General features: G+C 40.9%; 1 protein-coding gene across 1 annotated transcript in view; it reads right to left on the bottom strand.

Moving 5' to 3' along the window:
* Positions 1–3,464: 3,464 nt before the first annotated feature.
* Positions 3,465–13,894, bottom strand: part of LOC117935039 (cytochrome P450 26B1) — a 32,679-nt gene continuing 22,249 nt past the window's right edge. Inside the window, exons 3-7 of the mRNA XM_034857157.1 lie at positions 8,548–8,666; positions 7,826–7,982; positions 7,294–7,446; positions 5,391–5,672; positions 3,465–4,957 (exon numbers count right to left, since the gene is read on the bottom strand). Coding sequence (XP_034713048.1) covers positions 4,565–4,957; positions 5,391–5,672; positions 7,294–7,446; positions 7,826–7,982; positions 8,548–8,666 — 1,104 coding nt within the window. The 3' untranslated portion in view covers positions 3,465–4,564. The remainder of the gene's footprint in view (positions 4,958–5,390; positions 5,673–7,293; positions 7,447–7,825; positions 7,983–8,547; positions 8,667–13,894) is intronic.

Raw genomic sequence — 13,894 nt, 5'->3', positions numbered from 1 at the left:
TAATTCCAATGCTGTCATTTTTCATCTTTTAACTACTGTTTGTGTGCTTTATATTGACATCTGTTTAGAGACTGATCATTGTACTAGTCATTGCCAGATAATAATCAAAAGGCATCCCTGTACAATGAGGAGTTAACTCGACCAGAAATGTCCCGTGAATAGTGTGCGGGATCTTACCATTTTTCCTATATGGTGTCTTTCTTCGAGGCCCCTGTTATTAAAAGGGCAGAATGGACATATTTCCTTAAGTAGAACTTTAAAACAATACTGCTAGGATTGCTGTATATATTCAGTCTGTGCTAAGGATTCATAGTAGTTTTTACACTTTGGGATCAAAGTATCCATGAGAATTATAGGCTGTTATGCTTCTAAACTTAGTATTAGACATTTATTTGGAGGATTTATGTCACTGCCAAAGCAAGGTTGACTTGAACTTCAGAAACGAGATTGTGTCTTGCTCTACACATAAACAGTGGCATCTCAGAGATAAGATAACAGTCTTTGGTTACCATTAAGGCAGTGTTTTAGCTGCCTTGATATTACTGTAGTTGTCATGTGCAGATATTGTATGAATATTTCAACACGTAGATGTAGATGGAACGGTGCGTCTCTGCATGGTTAGTGCTATTAACAGTTTATTTAAGCTGACAGAAGGCACCTGGTCTCACTTGTTCCCCATCCACAAGTTTTTTGACCATTCTGATTTACATGGTTCAGTGCTCCGAGCTCATTAGCATATACAGGCTGCCTGCCATCTGTTTGATTTGCATGCTGGATGTGCTTGTGCACTTACTTTTCATGTGGTTTATGAAAACACACAAAGTTGCTTTTATGTTTTGGTACTTATGCATGCTTTACCGATTTTGGAGTTGTCAAGCTTTTCTAGATGAAGCCAAGTCAGTGTTAATGTTTTTGCACAGGTGCTGCACTGTCTCTTCACCCAAAGAGAAAAGGTTTGTAAAGCCTTGCGGTGTAAAGCTGTGTGGTCTAATGCTTTGTAGTGGGTATACTGTACTATGTATACCCACTACTGATATTGATCAATAAACATATGATAGTGGGGTGTCTGGGTATCCTCCCCCAGGGAAGTTTTGAACGTCAACAACTTCATTTTCTGTATTTGGATACACTTTCAGCACCAATCTATGGTGGAAATACCTTTATTTAGCATATGCAAAGACAAAGTACAGAGATGACGATTCAAAATATATCAAAAATATAATGGAAAGTATGTTGTTACATGTCATCGAAAATTTTTAAGTGGGTATATGGAAATCCTGAAGCTTTTTCAGTGCGTATACTGCGTATACTTGCGTATCACGTAGAGGACGACACTGCTGTAAAGGCAGGATTAGCTGAGAATTTAACATTTTTATTTATTAAAATCATACAAATTGTGGTAATTTTTCCTAAATATTCTCTCTTTAGCTATCTAGGAAAAGAGGAAGAGTACATGTTTTTACTTTATAGTTTATTACAGGAGTACATTTAACAATCACGGTAACAAAAACTGGAAAGAAAGAAAGTCAAACAAGACATTCATATTAAACTAAATGAGCATTTTTCCCATAAAAAGAAATAGAAATATTATGTACAGAATGACATGAGACAGAGAAACCAACAGGTGAGAGGAAGGGGAAAATGTAGTCGCATGGCACTTAAAAAATAGACATACCTCGCAAGTGCTTTCTGTTTTCCATAATTAATATCAAATAAAATGCAGTGATAATAAGTCTGAATAACAAAACAAATAATATTTATTACATCAAATCAACAATATTAACATTTTAAACACTGTTTACAATATGACTGAAATACATAATATTCTAAATACATCCAATATTTACCAAAGACCTTCCCATATAGGCTAAAACTTCTAAATCTGTAATAGAATAAAAATTAGCATTTCAAATATTTTATAACAATATTAATAGTACAATAACATTAATATTAGGTTATTAGTAGACGTAAATAGCTGCTTTTTCCCATGGCTTGCTAAAGAAATTAATATTGTACAAATGAATTTACACTATAATCTATGAATGCTCTTTTTGCTTTCACAAAATGCAAATATTTTAATTAGCTACATTTTATATATATATTTATATATATAAAAAGGGGAAGAAATAGCAAATCTCAGTCGATACAAACTATTGCAATCTAGAACTCTCAATTAGAAAATGTACACAAGAAAAGCAGCAAAAAAGACAATTTTTATATAATTTTTTATCATAGAGAAATCAGTGGTGTGGTTGGTAGAAAGAGTGAACAATGTCTAGCATTGGCAGAATCCATCTGTAATGCTATTGGACAACAGGATCTTCCAATAAGAAAAGCCTTCAGAGCGCAACCCTGCCCTCCCCTGAAACCTCATTGGTCCTTCTGGCTTAAGCTTCGGAATGGAACTTAGAACCCTGTAGGGGGATTCTAAAATGTCCAAGAGTTCCGCTGGAATGTCCCAGAGTTCCGTTGTAGAAGCTTTCCTCTCTAATCATGGAAGACACAAAGCTCTGAGAGTTCTGATTGTGCAATCACCTCAAACAAAAAATCTCTTATAGCTAATAAAGTTGCTTACACCGTGGAATTTCAGTTTTTTGCATTCTTAGCGTTGATTGGAGGAGCAGCAAGAAAAAATTTCACCTTCTCCACACAACTCAAAATGGCTGCCCCAAAGGAGACAGGACAAATAAAAACAGCACACACATAAACAGACACAGAATGACCAAGCAACCCTCAAGCAGCATGTATGTAGGTCTTCTCCTCTCCATTACTACCTTATCCCTCTGACCTCTGTCCCCCTCCAGCTTCAGGAAGGCTCGCCGCTCCACGAGTTCCTAATCGCATCCTTGTTGCTGGATATTATCGCCGTCCGAGACGGTGCAATCTCAGTGCAACTTAAAAGGGTTCTTTTTGTATCAAAGCACAGGTTCAGATAGTTTACAAAGCAGATCTGGACCTCATCAGTAATTGACTTTGTTACTTTTAGCTTGTATGTTGCCAATTGCAAGTTCATGTTGCTTGATCCTGCTTGCAACATCAAAATTGCTTTCTTCTGGGGGGATTCAAAATGGTAGCAAAAGGGTCTGTCTCAAGTGAGAGCAAGCATTTTTTGGAAACCCTTGATATGTTTTAGTTTATGTGGATATGTGGAAGGAAGGCAAAGTAATTGAAATCTTTTCAAAAAGGAACGGGTCCAGCTCTGAACAATGAGTAAGTGACATTATTTATGTGGAGTCAGTTAAGGTTATACATCAAAAAGCAAAGGCTTATTCATTATTCACCACAATGTCTACTCTGCACCTGAGTTCACACATCACCAAACTTAGCTGTGATATGCTGTAGGCCTATTTACAGTATGGGCAACAATTTGAGTCAATGTTAATGGGCAACCAGTTGTTAGCGGGGACTGAGGAAAAAGTGCGGCAGCTCTTGCCCTTTATGTCTATTCTATTGTTGTTTTTGTGATGTTGGTCATTTGATAACTAAAGCTTGTTCTCTTGTACAAAGCATGTATGGAAATGGTATGGAAAAATCCATAAGGATCACACAATTTAGACGCAGCTTTGTGAAGAAAACCGCTAGAAAAGAGGACTTGAAAAAATTGCCCATTTACATCCATTCAAAATGTCGTGTTGCACCCATTAAAATATGCAGCCATTATATCTTCCCGCTCATTTCTAAGCCCTTTCCTTCACTGCCTGAATTGATGTTTGACAATAATTAGCGGTACAAATGTTGGCACTTCAAAATACTGTATCATGATAAAGTTGGTTCAAAGTAACTGTGCAGCGCCAATCTTACAAGCTCAGCAACACAGTGTACCTGATGATCCCTTCGACTGTCTCTGTAAGCCAGTAGACCGTTTGAATCTTGATGGAAAACACAATACCACCACCGAGGCTTGTCATTCTTTCAAATCTTTCTCAAATAAGCAGAAAACATGACTTGAATCTGGATTAAGCCTTGAAGAACTCTGGCTCAAAATTTACCATATTTGACCAGAAGGTCTGGAACCCTTAAGTCTTTATATCCATCTCTTTTACCCTGCTAGACAACTGAAACGGTTCACTGCATTTGATTAAGCACAAGCAGCAAAATGCTCAAATATCATATTCTTTCATTCTATACCCTGTTTCATCCAGCTCGCCTTCCTTCCGCAACCGTCTTTACTTTTACTTTTCCAAATTCAACCCTTCATTTCACCAAAAGTACCACCATACTTCTCTTTCTCCCATTGTGCACTACCCACATTCTCTTTCAAATTATATTACATAGCTTTTTTGTACATACATATTGTTTGTATATTTCCTTAAAAAATACACACAATAGAGCAAAATTACAAACTTTTTTGGCAGTGTCTTCCTTTTTTCAGAGAAAAGTCCCGATCATAACAAGAGACGAAGACTTCTGCTTTTCTTTTAGTCTGAAAAGGAACCTCCAACTTGGCAGAGCAAAGGTGGAGACAAAAAAATAACTCTGAAATTCTTTCTGTCCTTAAAGACTTCTTCGAACACTCGCACCCCCCCACCCCAACCCCCTCCCTTACGTGTCAGCTCCCTACCCTTCAAACAGTCGCTCCCAGCAGCTCTTCTGACTTGGCCATGATCTCGTTCTGGTTGGAGTCCAAGCCGTAGAACTTGACTTTCAGCCCGTCGACAGGGTGGACCACGGGTACCGTGACAACACGGGGGAACTGCCGGGTTGCCAGCTCAAAGCGGCTGGTGCTGGCCAGCTCAATTGCCAGGATGCGAAGGAAGAGGGTGGCGAGTTGCTTGCCCAGGCAGGACCGGACACCACCGCCAAAAGGCAGATAGTGGAAGCGTCCCTCTTTGTCTTCTCCTCGCTCCTGACTGAAGCGGTCAGGGTCAAAGGCCTCCACATCCTTAAAGACAGCGGAGGTGTCGTGGGTGTCCCGAATGCTGTACATCACACTCCAGCCCTTTGGAATCTGAACTCCCTGGAGACCGAAATACAGAGAAATACCAAAAACCACTTAGCAGGTTTGTAAGAGTGCAATCATGACTGCAAGTAGATTTCTTGTCACTTTGGCACATTAGCTTGTAAGGCCAGAGATTTTGCAAAATAATCTGAATCCAGTTTTTGTTTCTCAGGCTAAGCATCTGGGACTATTCTGCAATATTAGGCTTATCTTATGTCTGTACCAGCTATAGTACAGTATGAAACAGGAATTTGCAAATCAATTTTTCTCACTTTATTTGATAAATGTAAAATGTTGACTATTTGAACACTTTACCAGTAGCTTGACTGGACTATATTCTTACATTGACAGAAATTGCAGTTGACACCTGATGCTACATGTGAAGATCAATGTGCCATTTGGTAATCTGGCTATAAATCATTCAGTAGGGAAATATTACTTGGCTACTCACGTCAAGTTCGAAAGTCTGCATGGCGGTTCGGTAGGCCCCTGAGACGGGCGTAAAGAGTCTCAGCACCTCCTTGATGACACAGTCCAGGTACTTCAGGCTCACGATGGTGTCCAGCCTCAGCTCTCCTGGTAAAAGGCAGCCATTGTGGAGGAGACCCCTGGCTCTAAGCTCCTCCCTCAGGCGCTCCAGCACGGCAGGGTGGCGAAGGAGCTGCATGATGAGTGAGGTGCTCGCACTGGCCGTGGTGGCGAAGGCAGCGAAGATCAGCTCAATAGTCGACTCCTGTGAGATGATAGAGAGGCAAGATGAGTGCTCTGGTTCCCAATGTCTAGTCATGAGAGTGATTCCCTCCTAGGATTGTTTCATTTTAAGATTTTTTAAAAGAGAAAAAGTTAAGATAACAGTTTTCTTTCTTATGTTGTTAATAGTCTTGCATTCCTTAGATCTGTCTTGCAACCACTGATGAAATGTTTGGCTGTAGTACGGTTAAAAAAAAGAAGAAGCCTTTAAACATGGTGTCCATACCTATCGCTATTGCTGTTCACCACTTGGGCAGAGTTGGGTAAAGCCACTCACTGATATGGAAAGTAAAGCGTAATTTTAGTGTCAGCACAAACTAACACTGAGTGCATAACTGTACTGAGGGCGTTTAAGTTGATTTGTCTTCACTTTGTGGGCACGCCAACTGGTTTCTGACTCAGCTCCTGAAGGGCTAAATGCTTATCACTTGAGGATCGGGGAGTGGAAATATAGATGGTATGCGCTGATGGGGTCAGTGTGGACAATAGCCAAATGCCCAACTATAGTTACAATTACAGAGGTGTTAGAAATACAAAGTACAGAATTAATGACTAAAGAATGTTACAGAGTGGCATTTTGATTACTTTTCAAAAGGTAAAAACTTTTGCCAAATTGTGGATATATATATATGGGACCCCAACCTTCCTTTGGCCACAACTGTACCGCCCCACGCCTGAAGCTTGCCATCGTATATTGTATATCGTAACAAAGCACAGGCAAATACAAAGCCATTACATAATAAAAGCATGTTGTTTTTTATTCCTAAAAAGTAGCATGTTTGGAAATATAAAGTTCTTATCCAAAAACAACAGTCAGTGCGCAGTGTCTGGCTCATTATTAAGTTAGCGGAACAAATAGGGAGGCTCGGCAGCACAACTCTCACTTAAAATCTCTCATCTGCCATCATCCGTGTCAAAACACATCTCAGCCTCACTCGGCATGTGTCTGTGTTATATATGCGTGCGTCAGAAAACTGCAGGCGAGTGCTTCAGCCTGGGCCGCTGCGACAGGGCCTCCCCAGTTCATGTGTATTTATATTCTGTATGTATGAGTGTGAGTGTGTGCGTACAGGAGGCCTCTTTCAGACCCCTAGCAAGGGGGTGTGTTGACTTATTTTTGGACCTGGATTTAACCCAGAAACCACAGAGAGCGAGAGAGTTGAGTTTCCACAGAATTCCTTAGAATTACTTTAATGGGTAAATAGAGGGTGTGCCTGTCCGTCAGTGTGTGTTATAGTGTTACTGTCTGCCTATGGGCATTAGCTAAGCATCCCGTCATGGCAGTCATATTTTACACAAAGATGTGTGATGTTTCCCTTTCATTGCTTAGGATGTCAAGAGGATACGTTGAAGAAATTGTGTTAATTCTTGATATGCGTGTGCTCAGTTAGCCAAGAAGGGTTCTCTTTGGCACCACTTTACTAGGTAAACTTTGTGTATGGTTGAACACATCAGAGCTGGTGTTTATGTGTGCTGTGTGTGTCAAGGCTCCCATGTGTGATTTAAGTTACTTCTTGTGTGTCCAGCCTCTGTCCAGCGTGTGTTTGCACACTTTTTTTCCTCCCCGCTCAGGTGTTGTTGTGTTTTGAGCGTAGGTGTGTTACCTTCAGTTCCTGCATGGTGAGCTCGGTGCCGTTCTCTTTAGCACTCTCCATCAGGACATCCAGCGCGTCGCTGTAATCCTTCCCCTGGGAACACGGCTTCTCCGTGATGGCTTTCTCTATGCTTTTCTGCAGGATGTCTCGTGCACGGATACCCTGAAAAAGCGCATAAAGCAAAGTCAACGCTACATGCCGAGTTTTCTTTGAAAAAGAAGCAAATTCATTAGAACCAATTTTCTCATGAATTTATGTAACCAAGCATCCAAACAGTTACTGTTATACGTCACTTTGTGTCTTGTGATGTTGAGAACTCAAAAGAATACTTCATTTTTAAAAAGTGAAGTTAAAAGGGTGAAAGCACAATTACATGAATGTGCTCATTATGCACCAGAGAAAGTTAGTATAACACAATTCATTAGCAACTACAACTTAGCATGAAGGGAATCAATAGGCAAACTACATATTTCTCATTAAATTGGCTTTAAGATTAAGTTGGCAGATACTTGATAAAGGACTAGAGGATGTCAACACGTACCTTCCTGTAGCCACTAAACGGCAGGTCTATAGGCAGACTGAACAGGTTGTCCACAAAGTCCTGGAAGGTGGAGAACAGATGCCTCATCTCTTCCTCTGACACCCTGAATCCCAGCAGCACCCTCACAGCCATGGTGAACGACAACCTCTGGCTCTCCCTGTCAAAAGACAACCAATCAGGACCTTAGTCCCATCCCATGATAGCTCCTCGCTTGCATTTACACCCCTTGTCCACCACAATTCTATGCGACCCAAAGCAAACTTTTTTGTGAAGGAACTTGATGATGTTTCCTTTTATCGCCATGGACAGAAACTGATACTGATCTCTCCAACGCACGCTGACCAGCAACAGCAATGTTTCTTACAATTAAAGTGTTATTGACGCATACTCAGGTTTTGGACATACTAAGAAAAACTCACTGTTTTAGCTACTAAAATTAATGCTAGTATGGAAATTCGGACAGTCTTTACTTTCAATGAGGATGTGTGTGTGTGTGTGTTTGTGTGTGTGTATATATATATATATATATATATATATATATATATATATATATACACACGTATATATCTGCAGTGATCGATATTTATACGATGGGCTGATGTTCTCATTGTTTTACCTGTATTAAATTATTTAGCAAGGATACTACCCATAATTTCTAAGCGCAATGACAATGACGTGTCTCTCTCTTGTGAAGGTGTGTGTACACCAGGACGCCTGTCTACCTGTAGACGTTGATGGGCTCAGGGTTGGAGCTCCATACTCGGAGGCTCTCCTGGATGACCTGCTGGATCTTCGGGAGGTAGGACTCCAAGGCCTCGTGGCTGAACACTTTGGCAAACACCTGGAGAGACAGAGAGGCAGATTGTGTCAGTTCAAAAGTGACTGCATGCGTCTGTTCATGACACACACTGTACAGACAGATAAAGATCTACCAGGATTTTAATTAAATGCTCATAAATTGTATGACTTGGCACGCAGGCAGAACACATAGAGAAATGTGTTTGAACCAGTGCAGGTTCAAGCAGAGGACAGAAGCATTGAACAAGACTGTAACCCTCCTTTACTCTTACATAATCGTACAAACAAACTCCTGACTGACCAGATGAACAGATGGCACTAGGGACAAGTTTATTCTGCTGCAAATACAATTTTGATCCAATCCGAACCAAATGTGGTGCTTTGCATCCATGCTAGTGGTTTGGCTCATTGGATAGCAATGTAAGTCATTCAGCCTGTCCATCACATTGGTCCTGACTAAAATATCTTAACGACTATTAGATTGATGGCCATGAAATCGGGTACAGATATCCAAGTTTTCTTGTTGGTGATCCCTTGATTTCTATCTAATGCCACTATTATGTTCCCGGTTGGGTTTTTTAAGTGAAATGGATGGTTTTCCATGGAATTTGGTACAGGGATTTATTTTTCCCTCAGGGTGAATTGTAACAACTTTGGTATTTCTATGACTTTCCAAACAACAAAAAAGGAACTCCAAAATGTGACGGTATTTCACACAATACAAATTATGTAAAAACTTTACTAAATGTTCGTGATTTTGCAAAGGGGGGCGGCTGTGGCTCAGTGGTGGAGCCGTCGCCTGCCAATCAATCAGAAGGTTGGTAGTTCGATCCCTGGAGTTCCATGTTGAAATGTCCTTGGGCAAGACGCTGATGCCGCGCCATCGAAGTGTAACTGTGTGAGTGTTTATGTGTCTTGGAGTTGTCATTAAGACTAGAAAACCCCTTCTTTCCCTCTCCTGTCACATCTCTGCAATATTTTCTATCCATCAATCCCCTTCATGTCTCTCTTGAATTATAACTAGGCAAGATTTTCCGTTGTGTCCTCATTCTCATTCGTTTTTTGTGTGATGCCTGTTCTTTATTCACATCCCTCACTCTTTACCGAGACTAATACATTGTAGAGTTTTTTTTCCCTGTAGTCAGCAAACCTAGAATGACAGACAGAGAGAGAGAAAGAGAGAGGGGGGAGGGGGGAACAGTTAAGTCTTTCCTGGCTGCTCGTACTATTTCTTGGTGTGAATCAGTCACCAGTCGTCAGTGTTGTTTGGATAAATAACATTCCATCTGATTTAACCTCCAAAACTGCCTTTAAAACACACTTGGAAATGTTTTGGAAGTGGAGAACTTTGGAGAGGAGAGACAAGAGAGCGGACTTGATTAGAATAGGGCTTTTATATAGTAGGAATCAGGCACTGACACTTAGCTGTATTAGGATAAATAAAAGTCTTGTGCATTTAACCTTTTAATTTATCCCTTAAACAGTCACAGTTCTGTAGATGGGAACGAGAGAGAAGAGTTAATATCACTGATGCTTGGGGCCAAATTTCAACCACGAAGAGTTAAGCTCGTTCAGCATTGTGTTTTTAAAACACTTTTGAACCTAATTGTTCTGCATCGCGGAAGATTGTTGACCTCCAGTTGATGGCTCGGATAAAGGAAAAAAAATGGGTAATGTTAGGACAGGTTAAGTAAGTTAAGTACCACTGTCCTAAAACTGGTCAAAAACCAGCTAAAACCCACAGTTTTGCGTACACACACTCTCACACACTGCTGTTGCTTGTTGCCATGTCAGCGCCATCATCCATCCCCATCATCCATCCCCATCATCCATCCCAGACATCTATCCCAGACATCTATCCCTATCATCCATCCCCTTCCTTCTTGGTTACTGTTGGTATGCAGTGTGTGAATTGCGTTGTATTGCTCTACGGGTGTATGTTAAATATGCTGTTTGTGTTGGGGAGTGGTTAGTGCAGATCACAGGGCGATGTAAGACATTAGCGGTGCTACATTTCTTCTGCTGCTGCACCCTTAACATGAGCTGCTCTCCAACCCCTGACCGCAGGGCATTACATACACCATCTGACCTCACAACAGTCTAAGAAAAAACAAAAGGCGGTCATGGCCCTTTTGTTTGCTTTGCGGTTGATTAAGATTGTGTGGCATGTAGAACTAGGAGGAATGATGCATCTGTAAACATCTGTCTTCCACTATTATATCCATTGTCCCATGAGGGCTTCTATGGTTACATGTAATACAAGGGTGCATATGTGGTGTAGATTGGCCCAAAATACGTCTACTTGCATTTTGTTTGTTTGTCAGGCCTGGCATTAACATGCATCTTGATTCCCCACTTGATCAGATCTCGGTTCCCCACAATGATATGCAGATAAACACGTGCATCATTTCCATTTGCAAAGACTAAAGCGTTGTCATTTGAAAGAAAGAAATCTGTATGGACTGGGACTTTTCCTTGGTGTGTTCCACCTAATCCAAACTGCTCAAGGTATTCGACGCATGAGTTAATTAATACCTGTGTGTCTACGCACTTTTAGACATTTTCAGACCTCATGGACAAAGCCAGCTTATGCAATTTGTGAATGTTACGCTTACCCAGAGGACATCAGTTAAGTAGGGAGTCCTTCAATGTTGTCCAGGACACATTCGCTTACCCACAGCAGAAACAAAGTGGCCATATACATAATGCCAGACCACCTATAGCCTACTGATCAGATAACCCAAGCTGCATGTTAATGCCGGGTCTGCAGGGCCTTGTTGGTTACTGATTTTGTTATATCATGTGATCTGTTTTTTTTTTTTGAGTACTTTGACTGATTGAATGGAACGGATGGAATTTGGTGGGCTAATCAGTCATTTCATAATTGAATTATCTACCATCTGTAACTGAGCCAGTTGTTAAAGAGTTTGTTGATCACTCGCCAGGAGGACTAGAAAACCAGACAAATGTGATTCAGAATCAACAAGGAAACATTAGTTATAGGAGGTTGTGCAGCGTTGTGAATTTAGCCATTTAACCCGTCTGCACTGGATTATGCATAATTGGTCAATTTGGGCGAGTGCTATGCCTGTGCCTACACACACACATATATACACACACACACACACACACACACATTCATAAACAGTCAGAGCAGCAGGGTTGAGCTACTGTAGGACCAATGAGTCAGTCAGTCGGTCGCGGTGTGGGTGTGTGTGTGTGCATGCAGACGGGAGCCCAAGACTCTGAAAGGTAACTACAGGTCAGACAATTACACGCACACACACTCAGACACACATGCGTATGGCATCCCCCTGCGCGGCCAGGCCGCTGCCAGTCAAACACCGTTTTTTGTGCCGTGTCACTCTGGGACGGTCCAAGTTCCACACAAGACGGGGTGAGTGGGGGAGGATTGTTCAGTCATTTTGCTGCACCACAAAAACGTGACTGTCTTCTGTAGCCTGCAGCGCAAAGACACAGGCTTAAACACACATACAGACACACACTAGCACACACACACACACTGTTACACACACACACACATACATAGTCGTCCTAATAACGTCCATATGTCTTAAATTATGTGAAAGTGCTGCGAGCTGCTGGTTCCACAGACATGTAAAGACTCCTTTATTCTTCTCTCTGCCCTCCTTTTCCTCCTTCGCTCTCTCTTTCTCTCTCTTTCTCTCTCTCTCTATTTACTCCCACCTCTTCCCGTCTCTCCCTGCCCCTTCATCAATCCCTTTTTTTAAACACTTTTTATTCCTTTCTCTTATTCAAACAAGCAGTCCATACGTCTTTCCCTTCTTCTGTCATCACTTTGAATCACAAAGGGATTGGCTTTGTTGGCAAGCTGAAGATGTAAAGGTCAGAGCAGCCAGGTGAAGCTAATGTTACAAAGAAATAGGACATGGGAGGCTAAATCACATTATGTTTTAGCTTTTGTTTCAACCTAAAGTATGTTAACAGACTCAAACCAGCAGCACTTTAACTTATTTTCTTTAACATGCATGACTATTTCTTCAATGCATGGAACCAAATACCTGTGAAATTACTAGTTACTCTGTAGCATGAGGATTGCATGCAAAACCTACAGAAGAGATCATTAAATAAGATGCATTTCTATAGTTTCATCTATGGCACACGTTAAAAAAAAAAGTTTAATGCCGCACATTGTCATTTTAGCAGTGTGGATGTAGCAGCCTGTTGTGGAGAGTAACTGACTATTACTATTCTTAAGTTTTGTACTTGAATCCACTTTTTAAGTGCTTTTTAATGTATGTTGCTGATTATACTTTTAAAGGCTTTTACTAAAGTTCCATTTTGAATCCTGGACTTTTACTTTGAAGGGTATTCCCTTGGTTTGTGAAAGACTTAGGTGCACAATTTTGGCAGGGGGTTTAGAGGTCTTCCTTCAAGAAAATCTTTTCAACAAAAGGATATGCAATTCCACCTCATTTCGGACTAAACGTCTGTGTCTAACACATTGGAAAAGCTAGAGCGGATAACAAATTAATTAAACACGCAAAAAGCTTAAAGACAAAACTTTCCTGATGAGAAGTCCACTACAGTCATTAAATCAGAGCAAAGTCATTCAGTTAGTTTTGGTGCTTGCATCGATCTTGCACTCATTCAGCAAGCCTTGTAGTAGTAAAAAAGCCTGCTTTGTGAGTGAGTTGTGAGTACTTTAACAGTACAGTATTTCTTCCACCATTGCAGTATTTAACGTTGGTTTAATGTAATACTCTGACTTTGAACTCCTGGAATGGTTATACAAAAATCACCTGTAGCCGGTGTGTTTTCTTACTCTTTCCTTTTAAGATTTGGCCTTAGAAACTGACCAAACTAAAGCAAAGAGGGGAGAGACAGGATGGGCTTCAGCTCAGTCAGAATTGGTGGTGCCCTCTAGTGGTGATGGGCAGAAGCACAGGGAACAGACTCGCACACAGACACGCACACACACACACACACACAGACTGCATGCAGAGCAGCATAGCAATTTCACTGTATTTCTGCTTTCACTTGTTTTAAAACATTAAGAAGAAAAAAAGCAGGTCGGAGATATCAGCTTAGACATTTCCCTTAAAGTGAGACAGATGTCAATTCAAATCGTTTCACGTGTCTTTTTTTTATGTTCCTGTCCAATCTCGCCCTCTGTTTTCCCCCTGCCTGTTTCTCCTTTTCCTAAATTTAGAGATGAAAGGATGGTTTGAACAAAAAAGGAAGAAGAAAAACAAGAGGGAAGGAAAATGTGGAGACCAGGGAAGGAAA

The sequence above is a fragment of the Etheostoma cragini genome, chromosome 19, assembly GCF_013103735.1.
Source record: "Etheostoma cragini isolate CJK2018 chromosome 19, CSU_Ecrag_1.0, whole genome shotgun sequence".
NCBI classification, from domain to species: domain Eukaryota; kingdom Metazoa; phylum Chordata; class Actinopteri; order Perciformes; family Percidae; genus Etheostoma; species Etheostoma cragini.
Note: the sequence above shows the minus strand (reverse complement) of the source record. Positions and strands in the feature narration are given on the sequence as shown.